Below are 21992 nucleotides of genomic sequence, written 5' to 3' on the forward strand. Positions count from 1 at the left end.
AGTGTACCACACCATGTAGGTGCCCTCCAGTGGAGACAGATCCCCTGGAACTGGAGTTGTAGGCAGTTGTGAGCTACCACATAGGTGGTAGGAACCAAACTCAGGTTCTCTGCAAGAGCAGCATATACTATTAACTGCTGAGCAATTTTCCCCATGCTCCCTCTGATTTTTTTTTTAAGGTAGGGTCTCAATTGGCTGTCCTGAAACTTTATGTAGACCAGGCAGGCCTTGAACTCACGGAGATCTGCCTGCTTCTGCTTCTGAAGTGCTGGAACTAAAAGTGTGAGCCGCCATCATGTGAGGCTCCTTTTTTGTTTATATTTACATTTTGGGGATCAAACCCAAGGCCACACTTATGCTAGGCAAGTCTATACCTCTGAACCACATTCATAGCTGTTTGTTATTTGGTTGTGTGTGTTAGTTATCAACTTTACACAAACTAGGGTTATCGTGGAAGAGGGAACAGCAATTTAGAAAATGCCTCCCTTGGGGCTGGAGAGATGGCTCAGAGGTTAAGAGCATTGCCTGCTCTTTCAAAGGTCCTGAGTTCAATTCCCAGCAACCACATGGTGGCTCACAACCATCTGTAATGGGGTCTGGTGCCCTCTTCTGGCCTGCAGGCATACACACAGACAGAATATTGTATATATAATAAATAATAAATATTAATAAAAAAGAAAATGCCTCCCTCGAGGGCTGGCGAGATGGCTTAACAGTGACAAGCACTGGCTGCTCTTCCAGAGGTCCTGAGTTCAATTCCCAGCACCCACATGGTGGCTCACAACCATCTGTAGTGAGATCTGACACCCTTTTCTGGCCTGCAGGCATACATGCAGACAGAACACTGTATTCATAATAAATAAATAAATATTAAAAAAAAGAAAATGCCTTCATCGGATTGACCTATGGGCAAGCCCGTAAGTCATTTTCTTGATTAATGATTGACATGGGATGGGAGGGCTCAGTACACTGTGGGAGGTGCCATCCCTGGGCAGCTGGTCTTGAACTGTAGAAAAAATCAGGCCAAACAAGCCATGTGGAGCAAGGCAGTGAGCAGCACCTCCATGACTTCTTCCGTTCCTGCCTCCAGGTTCCTGCCTTGGCTTTCTTGATGGATGGGCTGTGCTGTGAGATGAAATAAACCCTTTCTTCTCAAGTTGCTTTTGGTTTTGATATTTTATCATATCAGTAGAAAGCAAAGTAAGATAGGATTTTTGGTGGTGGTGTTTTTGATACAGGGTATCACTCTGTAGGCCAGGCTACTCTTGAATTCACAGTCCTCCTGCTTCACCTGAGTGCCGTGGTTACAGGCATCTACCACTATGCCCAGCATCATTTATTGTTTGTTTGTTTGTTTGTGTCTGTCATGTTTCATCAGAGAACTGGCTCTGACTTGGGACACCTCCATCTACAACAGGGCCTGGCACCAAGTAGGTTATTTATCAGGCTGGATGTGCTACTTGGAATCCTAGTACTTAGAAGGCTGAGGGAAGGAGGATTTCATGTTCAAGTCCAGTTTGGGTTACATATCAAGACTTTGTATCAAAAAACAAATGGGGCAGGCCTGTCAATGGTGGCGCACACCTTAAATCCCAGCACTTGAGAGGCAGAGGCAGGTGGATCTCTGTGAGTTTGAGGCCAGCCTAGTCTACAGAGTGAGTTCCAGGACAGTTAAACTGGTTACACGGAGAAACCTTGTCTCTAAAAAAAATCAAACCAGAAAACAAACAAACAAACAAAACCCAAGAAAACAGGGGTCAGTATGTATCTTAGTTGATACTATGTTTGCTTAGCCCATACAATGCCTTGGATTTGATTTCCAATGCTGCTTAGAATGTTGTATACCCACAATCCCAGCAGTTGGGTGGTAGAGGCAGGAGAATCAGGAAATCAAAATCACCTTTGACTATCTAGTGAGTTAGTGAGTGACTTCAAGTCCAGTGTAGAATACTTGAGAACCTGTCTCAAAAATAAACAGACAGCTGGTAGAGTGGCTCAACAGGTAGACATACTTGCCACCAACCTGAGGACCTGGGTCTATCCCTAGATCTACGTGACAGGAGAGAACCAGCTTCTACAAGGTGTCCTTTGACCTCCACAAACATGTGGTACACACACTGTACAGGCATGCACACACACACACACACACACACACACACACACACCAATAATGCTTTAACATAAATTAAGGAGGCCAAAGACATGGTCCAGTGGTTAAGAGCACTGGCTGCTCTTCTATAGGACCCAGGTTCATTTCCCAGCATTCCTATGGTAGCTCACAGCTCCAGTCCTAGGGGATCCCTTGTCTTTGTGTGGTTTTGGCTTTGTGGCTTTTTGAATGTACATGCAGTCAAAACACGCATGACAAATAGGAAAATAAAAGTAAAAAATTTAAGTGTAATTTTAAATAAAAGGGACAAGTAAGTAAACACAATTTAGTGAAAGAATGAAGAAAAGGTGGAGTATTGGGATGACCCCCCCCCCCCCACGTGAAGAGCTGTCCTAGGCATGAGACTGGTGGTTCCCGCCCTGGAGACAGCCTGAAAAAGGCTCAAAAGGCTGCCAGGAGGGAGATGAAGCTGCTAAGGAGAGTGGTCATGCCATTTTAGGCAGTTTGGTAGTTCAGGCATCAGAGGATCCCAGGGAGGCTGTGTCAGCAGGCCTGGCTGGGTCCCCAGCCCACAAGTCCCCGAGTTTAGCCTTGCCACACATATCCAGGGAGCCCTTGCCTTTCTCCATGGCACTGGTACCCTTCCTGGGTGTGCGGTAGGAGGACCTCGCCGCGGATTCGACACAGAGGGCGGTTCTCGGACGAAAAGCTAAGGGCATGTTCTCAGGTTCCTGGTCCGTGTGCCTACAGCTGTGTCTTGGCCTGGTCCCACGTCCCAAGTCCCCAGGGACTGAGCTCATGGACGAGAAATGTAGTCCCTAGCCAAGGCGGCCAGCAGGGTCAAGGGAGGAGGCGCTTGTCCATCCACACCACACAGGTCTGAGCAGCCAAAGGCTGCAAAGCTGTGGGAACGGCCACTGTGCCACTCCTGTGCCCTTGGGACCCTGGAATCTTGAGCAATGCTTCCACCATAGCTAGAGAAAGGCAACGAGGATTTGCGGCAGAAGGAGATCTTCTTTCTGTCCAATTCCTCGTTTGTGGTCGCCTCTTCCTTTGGTCTTCACTCTCATATGTCAGCTTCGCCATTGTGTGCACAATTTCCTGTCTAACAGAAGCCCCTGGATCAACAAATTCCCTGGGTGCTTTTTTGTGTGGGACGTCTCAGCACCCTTTAGAGCGTCCATTCTGAGAAAAAGTTTCCGTTCAGATGACTCGGGAGAGAACAAGGCCTACCCGAGGCCTCTAGCTTTGCTCTCTCTACACTCAGACCCTTCTCAGGATTCCACGATCCCTTGGATGGTTCTGAAGAGTGTGGTTTGGAACCACCATGACGAGTTTTACAGGCATCCTAACCCCTCCGGTTGCTTCTTGGGTTACCAAACCCTGCCCTATAACCCCCGCCCCCCCCCCCCTGTCCCCCCCCCCCCCCCCCCCCCCGCGCCCCCCGTACTCATTCGCTGTTGGGGGCTCTTGGGAGTCTCATCTTTCATCCGAACCTCAGGAAACCATCAATTTCCTGTGGGAAGGTCGTGGCTACAGAGGGAGATATAGACACCTCCTGCCTCTTCTGAACAAGGCTGAATCATGGGGACAGCTAAGGGGTGGGGAGAAGACCTCAGCTAGAGGGGGGAGGGGCTTCCTGGAGAGGAATCCCTTTCTTTTTTAATTTCTTTTTTATCGTTAAAATGTGTATTCATCTTGTAGGGAGGGGGGGCGTGAGTTCGGAGGTCGGTCAGATAATGACTTGCTAGAGTTGGTTGTTTCCTAACACATGGGGCTCAGGAGTTGAATTCTGGTTAGCAGGCTTGGTGTTGAGCACCTTCAGCCATTTATGTATTCATTTCAATATTGAGACATGGTCATACTACTCAGCCCTGGCTGGTCAGGAATTTGATATGAACACTTATGAGGCCTTGCTCAAACTCATAGAGATCCACCTCCTCTACCTCTCAAGGGCTGGATGAAAGGCCATGCCACCATGACCAGTTTCAATTTCTTTCTAAATTAAATGTATTTATTTATTTGTGTGTACATGTGTGAGACTTTTTTTTTTTTTTTCGAGATAGGGTTTCTCCGTAGCTTTGGAGCCTGTCCTGGAGCTAGCTCTTGTAGACCAGGCTGGCCTCGAACTCACAGAGATCCGCCTGCTCCTGCCTCCCGAGTGCTGGGATTAAAGGTATGTGGCCACCACTGCCTGACAATTAATTAATATTTTATGTATGAGTGCTCTGCATGCCAGAAGAGGGTATCGGATTCTATTATAGATAAACCCTGCCTCGAAAGACCAAACCAAAACAGAACAAAAAACTGTGGCAAATTCTGAAGTGCAGCTCTTCACATGGGATGTGGAAGGGCTCCGTTTTCTTTAAGGACCTGATCACTGGGAGTTTGTCCATGCTTCAACACAAGTTGGACTTGGTGTTTTCTTTTAGAGGGGAGAAGGGCACAGGAATGGGAAGTGAATGTGATTGAGATGCATTGTACAAAATTCCCAAATAATTAATAAAAATATTACTTTGGGGAAAAATAAAAGCATTTGTTGTCAGTTCCTGATTGGAGAGGAAGCCAAAGGGTCCTCCCATCCCTGACATAGAGAAAAGTCTGGGCCAGGACCAGAAAACTACAGGCTTGCTGGTTGAAGAAAGAGTTTGACATAGGATAGTGAAAGGTTTTTAAGAGTTATGGCCTAATGCCAGACCTAGTGACCTGAGTTTGATGCCCAGAACCCACACAGTAGAAAGAGAGGACTGACTCGCAGGTTGTTCTTTGACATATACACATGTGGCAAATGCATATGCATCACATCTCTTATACACAAAATAAATAAAATGCAAACCAGGCAGTGGTGGCCACGCCTTTAATCCCAGCACTCGGGAGGCAGAGGCAGGCAGATCTCTGTGAGTTCGAGGCCAGCCTGATCTACAGAGTGAGTTCCAGAACAGCCAGGGCTGTTACATAGAGAAACCCCATCTCAAAAAACAAAACAAAACAAAACAAAACAAAACAAAACAAAAAAACCAAAAACTAAAGCCAACCAACCAAATAAATAAATGCATTTTTAGATTTATCTTTTGTTAATGTTGATCATGGGTGTGTCTGTGTACAGATTTATGCACATGAGTACAATTGTCTTTGGAGGCAAAAGGAATCAGATTCTCTAGAGTTGGAGCTACAGGCAGTTGTGAACAGTCCAACATGGGCTATGGGAATCCAACTCAGGTCTCGAGAACAGTAGTGCTCTTAACCCCTGAGCCATCTCTCTAGTGCCAATAAGATATAACAGAAAATTGTTTTAAAAGGGAAGCTGCTAGAGAGGAATGAACGACAGGATCGGGAGGTAGGGCTGGGATTGCCTCCTGGGCCTATAGAGAGGAGGGGCTTGAGCTGCACCTGCCCAGACTGATTAGAGACACTGCTGAGTCAGCTGACAGCTTACTCAGCACACTGCGGAGAATCAGCCTGCCCTCCTTGTTTTTTTTTTTTTTTGGTTTTTCGAGACAGGGTTTCTCTGTGGTTTTGGAGCCTGTCCTGGAACTAGCTCTGTAGACCAGGCTGGTCTCGAACTCACAGAGATCCGCCTGCCTCTGCCTCCCGAGTGCTGGGATTAAAGGCGTGCGCCACCACTGCCCGGCCCCTGCCCTCCTTCTTATGCAACATTTTCCCCCTTTGTCCAGCCTCTACTCCTTCCTTACCCCTCCCCTGTAATCCACATGGCCTGAGATCCCTTAGACCCCAGTTCAGATTTGAGTTCTTAACGCTAAGGAAGTAGCTCATTGGTACAACCAGTTGCCTGGCATGCACCAGGTCCTGGGTTCCATCTTCGGAACTGCAGAACCAAACCTAATGAAAAAGCAGGCAGAGCAACACGCACCTTCATTCCCAGTTCTCGGGAGACAGAGGCAGATGTGCCTCTGTGAGTTCAGAGACAGGCTGGTCTACCGAGTGAGTTTCAGGACAGCTAGGATTACAGTCTCAAAACACCAAAACCAAACAAAAACCTAATGGAAGCAACAGGGCTGGTGAGATGGCACAGTGGGTAAAGGCACTTGCCAGGCAAACCGGTGGGTGACCTGATTTCAATCCTCAGAACCCACACAAAGGAAGGGGAGAACCTACGTCACTGAGCTATCCTCTGACTCCACACTCGAGCCATGGAGTACAGGAACACACACACACAAACACACGCACGCACACTCACACACACACGCACACACACAAAAAATAAATGTAGTGATGATGTAACTCAGTAGAAGTCACTTGTCTGGCAAATATAAGGTCTTTTGGTAGATCCCCAGAACTTCCAAATTCTAAGTGAAAAAGAAAAGCCATGGTGTGGTGGTGCATGCCTTTAATCCCAGCAGTGAGGAAGCCAAAGGCAGGCAGCTCTCTAGGGGGTCTAGTCAACTTGGCCTACATAGTGAGTTCCAGGCAACCCAATGGTACATATTGACACCTTGTCTCATCTCACAGCCACAAAAAAAGAAAGAAAAGCCAGTCAGAAAGTTCAGGATTCCATTTATATGGAATACTGGGGGGCCAAGAGAGATGGCTCAGAAGCAAAGCCAATGACCCACATTTGATCCATGTCCACCTGGTGGAAGAGGAGAATTGACGCTTGCAAGTTGTCCTTTGACCTCTGTTCAGATACTGTGCACCCCTTATTAATAAATAAATTTATAGAAATTTGTAAGTATCCAGAGCAAGCAATGCCATAGACAAAGAAAGCAGATTCCTAATTGTCAGTGACTGGTGGCAGGGAGAGGAGAAGTAGCTCTTGTTAGGAGCAAGATCCTTTCTCCAGGATAATGGAAAGTTGTGGAGCCAGAGGGGTGAAAATTAACTCAAAACTTTGATTATTTATTAAGTGACACTGAATTGTTAACAATAGAATAGCAAATAGGTAAATTTATGCAATGTAAATTATAGCTCAACTTAAAAAAATCAAGAATCAGGTGTGGTGGTACACACTTTTAATATTGGCACTCAGGAGGCTGAAACAAGAGGATCTTTGTGAGTTTGAAGCCAGACTGATCTACATAGCCAGTTCCAGGCCAGCCAGGGCTGTGTAGTAAGATCCTATATATAAAAAAATAAAAAACCAAAGCAGCCAGGCAATGGTGGCACATGCATTTAATTCCAGCACTCAGGAGGCAGAGACAGGTGGATCTCTGAGTTTGAGGCCAACCTGGTCCAACACTCATAAACCAAGCATGGAAGCACACACCTGTAATCCCAGCACTGGGGAGGCAGAGGTGGAAATAATGGGACTTCCTGGTCATTCTGGACACACAATAACTTCAAGGCCATCCAAAACCACAGAGAAACCCTGTCTCAAAAAACCAAAAAAAAAAAAAAACAAAAAAAAAAACAAAAAAAACCAACAACAACAACAAAAAAACCCAAAAACCAAAAACCAAAAACAAACAAACAACAAAAAAAAAAAACTTCAAGGCCAGCCTGGGCTGCCTGAGACTCTGCCTGGAAAGGAACTGCAGCGAAAGCAGGAAAAAATAGCAGATTGGGCCTGAAAGATGGTTCCGTTGTTAAGAGAGCTTGCTGCACAGTTGTGAGCATCAGATTCCAGATCCCAGCTCTCATGTAACAAGCTGGTATTCCGTAAATGCCCGTAATTCCAGCTTTGAGGGATCCAGGGCTCTTTCCTGATTTCTGCATGTGCACGTGTGCACACATGCATGCATACATGCGCGCGCACACACACACATACACACACATTAAAGACAGGGTCTCGCACTGTAGCCCTGGCTGTCCTGGAACTTGCTATGTAGACCAGGCTAGCCTCAAACTCACAGAGATTCTCCTGCCTCTGCCTCGAGAGAAGGTGTGCCATATGAAGTCTAGCCCAATAAAAAATGCATTTATTTATTGTGTATCTGGTGTTGGGGGCATGTGTTCTACTTCTTGGGTTCAGAAGACAGCTGTGGGAGTTGGTTTTCTCCTTCCACTGCACTGATGTCTGAGTGAGCCCTTCCAGGATTCTAGGAGTTCTCTGGCCCAGCCTTTGGTCTCTCAGTGCTGGGGTTGTCACTTCCACCCCTCCGGCTCTTGAGACCCCGGGGACAGAGCTTAGGACCTCTAGAGTTTCCATTCTCACCCCAGAAGGGGGCGTCTGTCAGAAGCCTTTGCAGGTCAACTGGTATTGTAAAACTCAGTTAATGGCCATGAAAAGATAGGCCTCCCCAGGCATGGAGGTGGCGCACGTCTTTAATTCCAGCACTTGGGAGGCAGAAGCAGATGAATCTCTGAGTTCGAGGCCAGCCTGGTCTACAAACTGAGTTCTAGGACAGCCAGGGTTACACAGAGAAACTCTGTCTTGAAAAATCAAAATTCTATAAAAAAGAAAGAAAAGAAGGGCCTCATGGTGAAAACACATAGAATGTGGGTGTGCTAGGGGCTGGTGTGAACCTTTAAAAAGTTTGCATCTTACTTATTTCTCGTGTGTGTGTGTGTGTGTGTGTGTGTGCACAGTGTCTGTTTAGGGGTGCGTGTGCCACAGGGTGCATGTGACATCAGAAGACAATTTATATGTGTTGGTTCTTTCATTCTACTATGGGGAGGGGGGTCCCAGGAATTGAACTCAGGTCTTCGGGATTGACTGCAATCACCTTTCCCCCTTCAGTAGACCTTTGTGACCATCACACTGTAGGAGAAATGAGGCTGCTTCCTGCAAGAACGGCACACAGGCACATGAGACTCACGTGCACTCGACTCCTGGCAAGACTGCCCGGGTTTATGGCACTGTTTGGTACGAGTTTTGAACTGGTTGATGTTTCGTGGCCTCACGAAACTTCTGCATGGGTTTGCTTGGGTCTGACCGAGGCTGGGTGTTCATTAGACTCTCCGGACCTAGGCTGGGAAGGTTTGGAGTGTTGTTGTTGGTGGGTGTCTGCGTTTGTGTCCTGGCTATGTATATGTGCCCTGGCTTTGGTTGTGTGCTGGAGGATGGGGATGGGTATGCCCATGATCTGGATGCCTGTCATGTCACACCGGTTAGCTCCACATCTCTCGTGGCCGACGTGAGTGTACCAAGGTCCGCTGGTCCAGGCTTGAGGGGTAGAGGGTCGGACCCCAGGAGGCCGGGCAGGGGGCGGGGGCGCTCAGGGCCGGCCCCGGGGCGGAGCGAACCGCCCAGGGCTGGGGGCGGGGCGGTCCGGCAGCCTCACTTCGGCGAAGTTGGCGGCGCGGAGGCTGGCCCGGGACGCGCCCGGAGCCCTGGGAAAGAGGGAGGAGGGAGGAGGGAGGAGGAAGGAGGGAGGGTCGCGGCCGCCATGGGGCCGGGGGCCTGGGGCCGCCGCCGCCGTCGTCGCCTGATGGCCCTGCCACCACCACCACCGCCCATGCGGGCGCTGCCCCTGCTGCTGCTGCTAGCGGGGCCGGGGGCTGCAGGTGAGGGATCAGGGACATGGAGGGTGGGACTGGGGTTGCAGGGGCGGGGAAGCACAAAATCCCCTAAGTTTGGTACTTAGGGGACCTGTAAGCCCAGGACTAGAGCCAGGGCAGAGGTGCAGGAGCTGGGTGTCTGTATGCCAGTCATGGGGCGCGCAGGGATTCGTTATAGGAAGGAAGGGTCCTTGAGGCCCAAGGAATCAAGATCCTTGAATGAACCAGGAGACGGAGCCTGGAGACTCGGATGTGGGAATCTGGAATTTGGGGGCTGGAATTTGGAGGCGAGGTGTATCAAAAGTTCCAGGCTCACCCCATCCTACTTCTGCTTGGGAAGGTTAGGGTGAAGGCTCAAGGACCCCCAAGGCCTAGTACCCCCTTGCACAAAAGGTTATCCCCCATCCCGGGCGGGCCGGGAGTGGTGGTGGTTGGGGGGGCAAAGTGGGGGCGCGAAGTTCTCTGAGCTCTGAACTCGGAGAAAACTTCTCAGGCCGGAGAGCTGCAAGACCTGGCACTGGAGCGCGAGGAGCCGGAGCTGAAGCCCCAGCGGCGCCCGCGCCCCCTCCCCTGCGTGCCGCCCGCTCCCTCTTCTGGCCGCTAGGATCCCACAGCCTCAGTACCCCGCCTCTCTGCCGGGAGAAGGGGCGAGGCCCACGTGCTCCTCTCCGGCTTCTGGGCCCCCTCCCTATGGCCGGAGCCCCTCCCCAGCCGGCCCGGGGGCCCCCCGCCCCTCCTCCTCCAATCTTCACTCCCCTCCCCCGCTCGGGACAATGGCTGCGCCGTCTAGACACCCCCTCCCCCCGGCCGGCCTCGCGCTTTCTTCGCCAGACAAAGCAGGACCCATGGAGGGCCAGAGCGGGGATTGAGGGGGCGCCCCCATCCCCGCCCCGGGAGGCCTGATCAGCGGGGGAGGGGCATAAGCCGGTGGCCTGGGCCAGGGGTTCTAGGGAGCCCACGGTGAGACTCAGGGTTGGGCCCGGTGAGAGTTGCAGAGAGCGACCGTCGTCCCTAGCTTCGCCTCTGGGCTCATCTAGGCAGGACCGGGCAGGAGCCACCGCCCCCGCGGGGCCAGCGCAGACTCTTGGCCTGTCACACAATGAGAGATGCAAATGTGCATGTGCTTAGGTTTAGCACACCCACTGATGCACACTTGGCACACACAAGACACACCTACGTGTTCACTGTTCATATGCCGATGTGCATTCATACAAGGTCAAATATGATCACACGTGCATGGATCTACCAGGACTTGATGTGCATTCATAGTCAAGGTCATACTCATAGGTGCCAACGCATGACCTGTACAGACACACCCTAGCCACACAGCTGTATGAATAATGCTGCTCATATAGGTGGATGCACAGCACATGTAGTACTTGACTATGCTGTTCACAGATAACCAGCGTGATAACATGCACATACACTTTCACTATTAGCCACACAGTGGCCTAATACTCTCAAGTCTTCACGGACTGTCACACAAACTCACAAGCATGTGTGCACAACACACACAGCTCTTGCACAGTCGTGTCTCCCATCAAACACTTTCCAGTGTGACGTCACAAAAATGACTAGGTCCCTCATTCTTAGCTCTTTCTCTTGTGTTTCTTTCATTTGCTGTCTGTCCTATCCCCCTTCCCCCCCATTCTTTCTCCCTCCAAGGAACACACTTTGGCAGTGGCCCGCACCTGCCTGAGCACATAATTCTCCACTAACTCAGACCTGGCCACACCTCTCACCCATCTGGCAAGACTGACACACCCAAGAGGGACACAGCCCTGAGGGATGGGGACACTGGATAGGGCAGCACACGTCTTGCAACAGATGCCTCTGCCTTACACTACACACCCTCCTCATGTGGTACCCAAAACCATCTCTACTGCTGCCATCAGTTACTCCTGCGTGCACACTTTGCCTGCTCTTTCAAGAGCCAGCAGACTTGGCTGACTGGGGTAGATACCCCAGCATTAAGGGAAGGTAAACCCAGAGTCCCACCGTCCCCCGCCTCCTCCATTCTTCCAGGACATGGGCTTGAAGATGTACCCCTTCTCTATTAAGCACATCTTAATTTGGGCAGCTTCCTGAGCCCCCACATCTGGCACAAGTCAACTCCTCCTTCCCACCCCTGCCTTGTGGTTCCCAGGGCTTGAGCTGGCAGGGACAGCTGCGGCCCCAACAGCTGGGGCTGGGGTGGGGGGCCGTGGGAACTGTAGATAGGGGGCCTCTCAGTACCCACAGAGACACCCTTCCAGCCCATGCAGCTGTTGCCTGGCAGACAGGAAAGGAGGGTCTGTCCTTTTGGTTTGGGGTTCTGGGTGCCTGTCTGACCTCTCCACCTTCTTTTGCCCTCACATAGCTCCCCCTTGCCTGGATGGAAGCCCATGTGCAAATGGAGGTCGGTGCACCCAGCAGCCCTCCCGGGAGGCTGCTTGCCTGTGAGTGTCTGGCCCAGTGCCATTAGTGGCCCTGCATGGGGAGGGAATCTGTCCTCTTCCTCTGCCTCTGCGTCTCCTGGGGATTGCTGGTATCACTTCCTCCATGTGTGTGGCTTGGGTAACCTCTTGTGTTTCCCTATTGGGAATTAGACAGAGTTAAGAGCGGAGACTCTCTGAACTTCATCTGGCTGGGGTTCAAATCCCACATCATGTTGCTAAGTGGCTGAGACTTAAACCCGTGAAGTCACAGTATTCTGGAATGGAAAAATTGATTCCCAGGGCCAATGACAGGGACTTGACAATGTTGAGGACTTCCATAGCCTCCCATTATCTCAGGATTCAGGAGGCACAAAGGCTGCCTATACTAGAGTCCTGTTGTACTGCTCTCTGGATTGTGTGACTTTAGGTTAGTCACTTCTCTTTCTGTACCTCCTGCATCTGTGAACTAGGAAGGCTTTCCCTGGTATATGACCGTGAAGGAGCCCAAGAATTATTTCTTCAATAATAAAAGGAAATGCAGAGGGTTGGGGGAAGAAGAGCAGGGGTTGGGAAGGAGCTAACCAGAGGCAGACAGAGCTCTGAGTTCTGGGACATCTGGAGCCAGTGCTGAGAACCCTCGGAGGGAGCCACTTTTGCATCTGTAATGCCTTTTCTTTCATGAGGTTGGCAGTGAAGATTTGAAAAGAACCTTAAACTGGGTGGTTTACACTTGTCTTTCCCAGCAGAAGCAGGAGGATTGCCTTTAGTTGGAGGTCAGCTTGCACTACAAATTGAGTTCCATGCCTGCCTATGCCACAGAGTGAGACTGTCTCAAGAATGTTTTGTTTTTGTGTTTAAAGGCAGGGGGCCCAGCAAGATAGCTCAAGTAGATAAAGGAGCTTGCTGCCAAACTTGGCAACCTGAGTTAAATTCTGGGGACCCACAAGGTGGAAGGGGAGAACCAACTTCTTCAAGTTGTTCTCTGACCTACACACACACACACACACACACACACAATAATGTAATAAAACATTAAAAATACATTTAAAAATGAGAGAGACTTTCGAAGCTCTTTGAAGGCTGGAGGTGTTCACTGGTGAGTGCTTGCTTAGCCTGGGTTTTGTGTGTGTGTGTGTGTGTGTGTGTGTGTGTGTGTGTAGGGGGACAGGGTGGGACGGACCTCAAGGTTTGTGTCCTTATTGGGCTTGTTTTCAGTTTAATAGTAATAGCAGTCCATCCAGCATCTATTAATTAGTTCATAAATGTGTTCATTTACTCAGTACCGTGTGGGCCAGCCAGTAGGTCAGCCTCAAGCTAGGTGGGACCTGGATGACTTCCCTTTGAAGTCAAACTGGCTGATGACCTCAAGTGGCTGGAACCCCATTTAGCTTCACCTGGGGCCTGCTGGCCGAGGAGCATCCTGAGGCTGGGGGTTTATGCTGGTGGAACTGGGAGGGCAGCTTGGAAGGAGTCACTTGGAAGGGAGGTTGAACCACCGGGGCCGGGCGCCTGCGCAGTGGCTCTACACGCCTGGACTACTGCCGACAGGTGAATACGCCCGAGGCCGCCCCGCCCCTTGACAGGTGAATCACCGGCTCACGCGGCCTCCGGGAGCCCGGATCGCGCGGAGTGGAGCCCGCTAAGGCTCCAGAGTAGATGTCGTGGGGAGCCTCACCCTATGTCCCCCTCAGCCTTCTCCTTTAATTAAAGGGTTCTCCTTTAATTTCTCAACACCTCCTGTCTGCTTAGGGGTGACCCTCCAACTGTCATTTTCTTCCACCGATACCCCCTCAAATCCGTGTGCTCCCCTCCCCCCACCCCTCCCCACCCCAAGCTTCAGAGCTCCCCCTCGCTCGGTCCTCCCCTGCCTTGCCGGTCGGTCAGTTTCCTCCTTGGAAGCCGCGCTCTCCGCCCCCGCCCCCCCTCCCCACGTCTCTCCCCCAAAGCTCAGGCCGCGGGGCGGGGCGCAGGGCCCGGGTTGGAACCGGCCCGACCGGTCGGCGGGGGCGCCGGGCGTAGAGCGTGGGAACCCGCCCGCGGCGCAGGGAGGGGGCCGCGCCCAGCCTGGCTGTGGTACCCGCAGTCCCCGGCGTCCTGCACGCAGCGCCCCCTCCTGGTGCGCCGTCGTCACCGCTCTGCTGGTCTTTGGGGAAGGGGGTAGAGCATCTCCTCTCGGTTTCCAGAATTCTAACGCCTCCCCCACCCCTGCCGGGCTGAGCCTCTACTCATTTAGCTGGGAACGAAATTCCGGGACGCGGCGGGGGGAGGAGGTATTGTAAGGTGACGCTAAAAACTGAGTCACCTGCTTTGAGTTCTGCCCCGGGCCTTGGTTCCAATTGAGCTAGGGGATCCACGCAGGGAGTCGGAAGGGTAGGGTAGAGGAGAGGAGGGTCGAGGTAGGGGTGATGTAGGTTGTGTCACTGCAGAACCAGGACCTTTCATCCACCCTCCTTAGTCCTCCTCACCCCTGTCCTTGGGAAGGCTGAAAGCTTAAAGTCTTCTTCAGTTCTTAGTTTCTTACACTCAGGATACCTTGGTGGGTTTGGGGACGGGGTTGCAGGCTGCAGGTGCTCCTTCCAGCATGAGGGCTGAGGTTGCCCATGAGAAGCCCCGCCTGGTCCATGGAAGGACGGTTGTGTGCGCTTGAGAGAAAGGAGTTTAGGGTTTGTGGCTATCTTCTGTCTGTCCATGTGAGCGAGAGTTTTCCATATACGCGTGGGAGGCTGTGGTTTGGTGTCTGTTTGCCAGGCCAGTATGCCCAGCTGTATGTCTCTGTGTGGCTTCTGGGTCCTTCAGGGTGTGTCTTAGGAGTCTTAGGCTTTTCTTTTGTTGTTCCCACCACCTGGAATGCCCTTCCCCACATCACCCTTTGGCTCACCCTTTTACTTTCTTTAGTGTGTGAAAATGTAACACCCACTCATCCTGTCACCCTTAGGCTGCCTGTGAGTTCCCTGTGGTTGCTGTAACAGATTATCGCAAACAGGGTGGTTTAAAACAACAGATATATACTCTGGAAAAATCTTGGAGGCCGGAAGTTGGAAATTAAGGCGTTGCCAGGACTGGCTTTCCCTACAGACGTTCCATGGCTCTCCTTACTGTCTCTTCCAGCTTCTGGCTGGCTCAGGCAGTCCTTGGCTTATGACTGCCTCACCCTACTCTCTGCTTTGTCGGCACATGGCCTTTCTTCTCTCTATTCCAAGTCAGTTTCTATCTCAGTCTCTCCTTCTCTTCTCTTGCGGCCCTGACTTCTTTCTCTAGTGTCCTGGAGTGGAACCCAGGGCCCTGCACACGCCAGGCAAGAATTCTGCCATTGAGCCCCATTCCTAGACTTTCTCTTCTAAAGAGACTGTATGTCCAGGCGGGTGAAATGACTCAGTGGTTTAGAGTACATACTGCTTTTGCAGAGATCCCAAATTTGATTCCCAGCCCTCAGATGGTTATCCACCTGTCACTCCAGCACCAGGGGTTCTGATGATCTCTTCTGGTCTCTGAGGACACTGCACGCAAGTGCACACATATGTATACACATAATTAAAAAGAAATAAATAGGGGCTGGAAAAAATGGCTCTGCAGTTAAGAGCACTTATTATTCCATACGACCTGGGTTGTAGAACCCATATGATGGCTCACAACTATCCTGAGTGTCTGTGCCTTCTTCAGACCTCCATTAGCAGCAGGCATGCACATTGTATACATACATGCATACAGGAAGAACACTCATCGTATGAAAGTAAAGTAAGCCAGTCTTTAAAAGAAAAAGACATCTGTCATTTGGAATGGCTTGGATAGTCCAGAGTGAATTCATCTTGAAATCCTTCATAACCATATTGGCTAAAATTCTTTGTCCTTCCTTCTTTTTTCTTATGCTGGGGATTGAACTCAGGGCTTTGTGCATCACAGACAAGCGTAGTATCACTGAGCTATATTCCCAACTCTCTTGTTATTTGTTTAAAAATAAATATATATTTATTTTGAGATAGGGTCTTGCTTTGTGGCTAAGGCTGGCTTTGAACTCCTGATCCACCCGCTTAAACCTCCCGAGTTCCAGGTTTATAAGTGTGAGCCAACTCCTTAAAAAAAATAAGGTGAAGTCACAACTTGTGGCACATGGACATGTTCTTCAGGGGAGTACCATGTCTTCACAAGCCCTGTGGCTTATACAAGCCGTTGCTCGCATGTTTTATGCTAATTTGTTGATTTATTTTCTTTGCCTGACCTGGTTGTGAGGACCAAGAGGGTAAGAATCACTTTTATTTTGTGTGCTTCTGTGTTGTAGTTTGTAGTAGGCGTTGATAATATTTGTTGTCAGATTAAATTGGTATGGCTGGGACTTGTGGCGCGTACCTTTAAACCAAGCTATCTAGAGGCAGAGGCAGAGGCAAGTAAATTTCTGTGTGTTCCAGGCTAGCCAGGAGTATGTAGTGAAGCCCTATCTTAAAAAAAAGAAAAAAAAAAAAAGAAAGACTAAGTGGATGTTTGACAGTTTATTTGGCACATGTGTTTGATGATTGTTATCTGTTGGGGATTGCCACGCTTAATATTGTCCTCACCACACATCTCTTCCCACAGGTGCCTGCCAGGCTGGGTGGGTGAGCGGTGCCAGCTGGAAGACCCTTGCCACTCAGGCCCCTGTGCTGGCCGTGGCGTCTGCCAGAGTTCAGTGGTGGCAGGCACAGCCCGATTCTCCTGTCGCTGTCCCCGTGGCTTCCGAGGTGAAGGGGTGGGCTTGGATGAGAGCCCGAGTTAGGCAAAGATGTGGTCAGTCCCAAGCTCACCCTCTCCTGGTTCTTCCAGGCCCAGATTGCTCCCTGCCAGACCCCTGCCTCAGCAGCCCTTGTGCTCATGGTGCCCGCTGCTCAGTGGGGTCAGATGGCCGCTTTGTCTGCTCCTGTCCACCTGGCTACCAGGGTCGAAGCTGTCGAAGTGACGTCGATGAGTGCCGAGCGGGTGGATCCTGCCGCCACGGTGGTACCTGCCTCAACACGCCTGGCTCCTTCCGCTGCCAATGTCCGCTCGGCTACACAGGGCTGCTGTGTGAGAACCCCACAGTGCCCTGTGCCCCTTCCCCATGTCGTAATGGTGGCACTTGTAGGCAGAGTAGTGATACCACTTATGACTGTGCTTGTCTTCCTGGTGAGTAAGTGGTACCCAGGGGAGGCAGCTGGGGACGAAAGGCTAGCCTCCTAGTGACCATCCTTACCTTATCCTCCCCTACTAGGCTTTGAGGGCCAGAATTGTGAGGTCAATGTGGATGACTGCCCTGGACATCGGTGTCTCAATGGGGGAACGTGTGTGGATGGTGTCAACACTTACAACTGCCAGTGCCCTCCTGAGTGGACAGGTGGGCACTCGGGCTGTAAGGAGCTGGGGCTGACGTCGGGTGGGTACACTGGCAACCTAGACCAGTTCATCTTTGTGTCCTAGGCCAGTTCTGCACAGAGGATGTAGATGAATGTCAGTTGCAGCCCAATGCCTGCCACAACGGGGGCACCTGCTTCAATCTACTGGGTGGCCACAGCTGTGTCTGTGTCAATGGCTGGACGGGTGAGAGCTGCAGTCAAAATATTGATGACTGTGCTACGGCTGTGTGCTTCCACGGGGCCACCTGCCATGACCGTGTGGCCTCTTTCTACTGTGCCTGCCCTATGGGCAAGACAGGTGAGTGGTCATTTTCTTTATAGGCAGCAGGATGCCAGTTAGGGTGTCAGACAGGAAGGTGAAGATAGACTCTGATTTGGGTAATAGAAAGATTATGATGGGGCTGGGGTGTTGATTATCAGTAGAGCGTGTACTTAGTGTGCACCAGGCCCTGGTTCAGTCCTTAACATGAAGGGAAGCAAAGATGAAGCAAAAAGGGAGGGGGGAGGGAGGGAGAGAAGGAGGGTATGCTGGATTTGGGAGGCAGGCTGAACCTTTGTCCTGTGAGGGACTGGTATACAGTCCAAGACAGATGCCACTGGACCTGGGGAACTACTGAGATGTCTGACTGGGAAAGAGGCAGCACCTCGGCAGTTAGAAAGGGCAGAGTGTGTTAGGGGGGGTACGTGGATAGCGGGGAATGGTGGCACACACCTTCAATTCCAGTGGCAGATCTCTGTGAGTTAGAGGCCAGCCTGGTGAGTTCCAGGACAGCTGAGGCTGTTACACAGAGAATCCCTGTCTTGATCTTCCCCCCAAAAGTTTATTTTACGTATTTGTGTTGTCTGCGTGTATGTCTGGTCCCACATGCGTGACTGGTATGCTCAGAGGCCAGAGGAATGAATCAGATCCCCTGGTACTGGAGTTACAGATGGTTCTGAACTGCCTCATGGGTGCTGTGAATCAAAATGAGTTCCTCTGGAAGAGCAGCTAGTGCTCTTAGCTGCTGAGCCATCTTTCCAGCCCTCGGTGACTTGTTTGTAAAACATTTCCAAGTGATTTTCAAATGGTTTAGAAGAAGCAGGTTAAAAGATAAGTAATAGTGAACCAAATGCTCTGTATGTGAAACATATTCTGTATATTTCAATTTTTTTCATAGTAAGTGGCTTAAGAAAGAGCAGATATGGGCTGGAGGGATGGCTCAGCCATTAAAGGCTAGGCTTACCACCAAAAATTTAAGAGTTTGGTTCCCAGTACCTATGGCTGTCCAGACACAAAAATAAAATAAAATAAAGTAGATACTGAATACACTGCTGGTTATAATATAAACAAGAAACAGGAGGCATCCAGGTGTGGTGGTGCACATCTTTGATCCCAGCACTTGGGAGGCAGGTGAGAAACCCTGCAAAACAAACAAAACAAAACAACAACAAAAAGAGGAAGCAAGCGAGATGGGCCAGGCTGATGCTCAGGGGGTTAAAGGTGCTTGCTGAGTAAGCCTGGCAATCTGAATTCCATCACTGGGACCCACATGGTAGAAGGAGAGCATCAGCAACCCAGGTTTCCCTCTGACCTCTATATATGCATGATGACATGTGCAAACCCCCCAGAGAATTAATTAAAATTAGAATTAATTAAAAAAGTAATAATAGGGCTGGAGAGATGGCTCAGCGGTTAAGAGCATTGCCTGCTCTTCCAAAGGTCCTGAGTTCAATTCCCAGCAACCACATGGTGGTTCACAACCATCTGTAATGAGGTCTGGTGTTCTCTTCTGGCCTGCAGGGATACACACAGACAGAACATTGTATACATAATAAATAAATAAATAAATAGTAATAATAAACAAAAAGCTAACAGCTGGGAGTGAAGCTCGGTGGCACCATTCATGCTTTGTATGCCTAGAGTCCTGCGATTCCATCCTTAGAACCAACCTTCTTCCTCAAATGCTAGGCGTGTGGGAACTTTGAGTAGACCTGGGGACAAGCGCTCTCTCTCTCTTTCTCTCTCTCTCTCTCTCTCTCTCTCTCTCTCTCAGAATAAAAAGCAGATATATTCAATTCAGTCATATTGGAAAGAGTACAAAGGGACCCAGTGATCACCGCCCCACTCAAGTCTCTGTTCAGGGACCCGAAGAGAGATTAAAGTTTAAATAGAGTGCCAGGGATATGCTCACCTAAGCTCTGCTAAGACCTGAGTCCCTAGGAGGTCATAGTTCATAGAGGAGAACCTGGTGCTATCGTCTTGTTTAAATGTATGTGCTAAGAAGGGCTTCAGAAGTGGCTGCAGGGTTACCAGTGGCTGCTCTTGCAAAGGACCCAGGTCCAATTCTGAGTACCCACACGGTGGCTACCATCTATAATTCTAGATCAAGAGCATCTGATGTCCTTTTCTGACCTCCTAGAGTGCCGGATGCATGTTGCATGCTTGCAGGCAAAGCACTTATACACATAAAATAAAGAATTATTTTTTAAAAAAATGGTTGTATTGCTGGGTGGTGGTGGCGCACGCCTTTAATCCCAGCACTCGGGAGGCAGGGGCAGGCGGATATCTGTGAGTTCGAGGCCAGCCTGGTCTACAAGAGATAGTTCCAGGGCAGGAACCAAAAGCTATGGAGAAACCCTGTTTCAAAAAAGAAGGTTGTATTGTGGTTGGGTACTCACCTCGATATGAGGCATTTATATTAACTTCTTCCCCAGAAGGCTCAGGGAGCATCTTGATCTTGGCTTACCTGTTCTCAGGCCTCCTGTGTCATCTGGACGATGCGTGTGTTAGCAACCCCTGCCACGAGGATGCTATCTGTGACACCAACCCTGTGAGTGGTCGGGCCATCTGCACCTGTCCACCCGGCTTCACTGGAGGGGCATGTGACCAGGATGTGGATGAGTGCTCCATTGGTGAGAGGGGCACCCTCTGGAAATGAGTCTGAAGACAGGGGAGAGTCTGAGCCATGGTTGGCCATGTTCATCCTGCCTGTGCCCTTCTTCCGCAGGTGCCAACCCCTGTGAACATTTGGGTCGCTGTGTGAACACACAGGGCTCCTTCCTGTGTCAGTGTGGCCGTGGCTACACTGGACCTCGCTGTGAGACGGATGTCAATGAGTGTTTGTCTGGGCCCTGCCGCAACCAGGCCACATGTCTTGACCGAATTGGCCAGTTCACCTGCATCTGTATGGCAGGTGGGTGTTGGCTGTGGCTTGGGTGGGTCCAGAAGGCTGGGCGTGGAAGCACTTGCCTGTAATTCCAGCACTTGTGAGGCAGAGGCAGCCTGGTCTACATGGTGAGTTCTAGGATTATGAAGTGACACCCTGTCTTGAATAAAATGAAATAAAATAAAACTACATAAGAAGGGGCTAGAGAGGTAGTTTAGTGGTTTAGAGTAGTTCCTTCTTTTCTAGAGGAGTGAGTTTGGTTCTCAGCACCCATATGGGGCAGTTTGCAATTGCCCGTTGCTCTAACTCCAGGGGATATACCACCCTCTTCTGGCCTCTGAAGATACCCATGCCCCCCCCCGCCCTCTCTCTCTCTCACACACACACACATACACACACACACAAAGCATTTCAAGTCAGCTATAACACTTTGAGTACATAGGGAATTGCAGATTAGCCAGGGCTACATAGTGAGACCCTGTCTTGAACTCACCAGGCTGACCTTGAACTCACAGAGATCCACCTGCCTCTGCTTTCCAAACATTGGATTGAAAGGTATGTGCCACTGTGCCTGGTAACAATATTTCTTTCAAAAATTGCATTCGTTTACATGTGTGTATGTGTGCTTGAACACACATATGTCTGTACATATGGATGCATGCACTGATGAGTTCATGGCATGGTGTGAGTGTGGAGATTACAGGACAGCTGTCAGGAGTCAATTCTCCTTCCACCATGAGGGATCCAGTTGTCAGCCTTGGCAACAAGTGTCCTTAACTGTTGAGCTGTCTTACTGGCCCCAACCTAGGTTTAAAGTAAAACTTCCTGGCTGGAGAGAGGGAGCAAGTTCTGTGTCTTTAGGGTAAAACCCTGTGACTCTGGATAAGGTAGGAGCAGGACCAGAGCAGAATTTTGCCAGATGGTATTAGAGGGGAAGCTTCATCAACCTCAGTCCACATGAGACCACAGCTGAGTGAAGGTTCAGTTGTTCGAATCTGAGTTTGTGCTCGTGGACGCCTGTAATCCTAGCATTTGGGTATCCAAAGCAGGGAGATCATTAGTTGCAGGCTAGCTCAAAGTATGCAGAAGGAACCTGTCTCAACGAAACAACAACAAAATCAAAGCCCTGGAACTAAAGAGAAAAAGACCCCCGAGGGGAACTTCCCATGCCTCATCCCATCCGCTTTCAGGCTTCACAGGGACCTACTGCGAGGTGGACATAGATGAATGTCAGAGCAGCCCATGTGTCAATGGTGGCGTCTGTAAGGATCGCGTCAATGGCTTCAGCTGTACCTGCCCATCTGGTGAGGATCCTGGGGCAGGGAGCCTGGCGTGGCAGGTTATGACACATTGAAATTTAAAGTAATTAGTTAATTAGTTACTTTTTTTGTGTAGGTGGGTTCTGTTCTTCCACTATGTGGGTCTTGGGAATCGAACTCAGGTGGTCGGGCTTCACTGGCAAACCCTTTCTCTTCTGGGACGTCTCCCTGGCCTTGAGTACACTGAAATTAATTTAAAACAAAGCAAGAGGGGGGTGTTTCCCACTCAAATAAGGCAGGGT

The 21992-nt window shown here is 50.3% G+C and overlaps 1 protein-coding gene across 1 annotated transcript in view; it reads left to right on the forward strand.

The window, feature by feature from the left end:
* The first annotated feature begins 9395 nt into the window (after window positions 1-9395).
* The window catches only part of Notch3 (notch receptor 3), a 43908-nt gene continuing 31311 nt past the window's right edge, over window positions 9396-21992 (forward strand). Inside the window, exons 1-9 of the mRNA XM_041630390.1 lie at window positions 9396-9514; window positions 11868-11946; window positions 16495-16637; window positions 16720-17058; window positions 17144-17266; window positions 17350-17583; window positions 20022-20177; window positions 20273-20458; window positions 21622-21735. Coding sequence (XP_041486324.1) covers window positions 9397-9514; window positions 11868-11946; window positions 16495-16637; window positions 16720-17058; window positions 17144-17266; window positions 17350-17583; window positions 20022-20177; window positions 20273-20458; window positions 21622-21735 — 1492 coding nt within the window. The 5' untranslated portion in view covers window position 9396. The remainder of the gene's footprint in view (window positions 9515-11867; window positions 11947-16494; window positions 16638-16719; window positions 17059-17143; window positions 17267-17349; window positions 17584-20021; window positions 20178-20272; window positions 20459-21621; window positions 21736-21992) is intronic.

The sequence above is a fragment of the Microtus oregoni genome, unplaced genomic scaffold, assembly GCF_018167655.1.
Source record: "Microtus oregoni isolate MIOR12 unplaced genomic scaffold, Mior012 000034F_ref0000314, whole genome shotgun sequence".
In the NCBI taxonomy this organism is placed as follows: Eukaryota; Metazoa; Chordata; class Mammalia; order Rodentia; family Cricetidae; genus Microtus; species Microtus oregoni.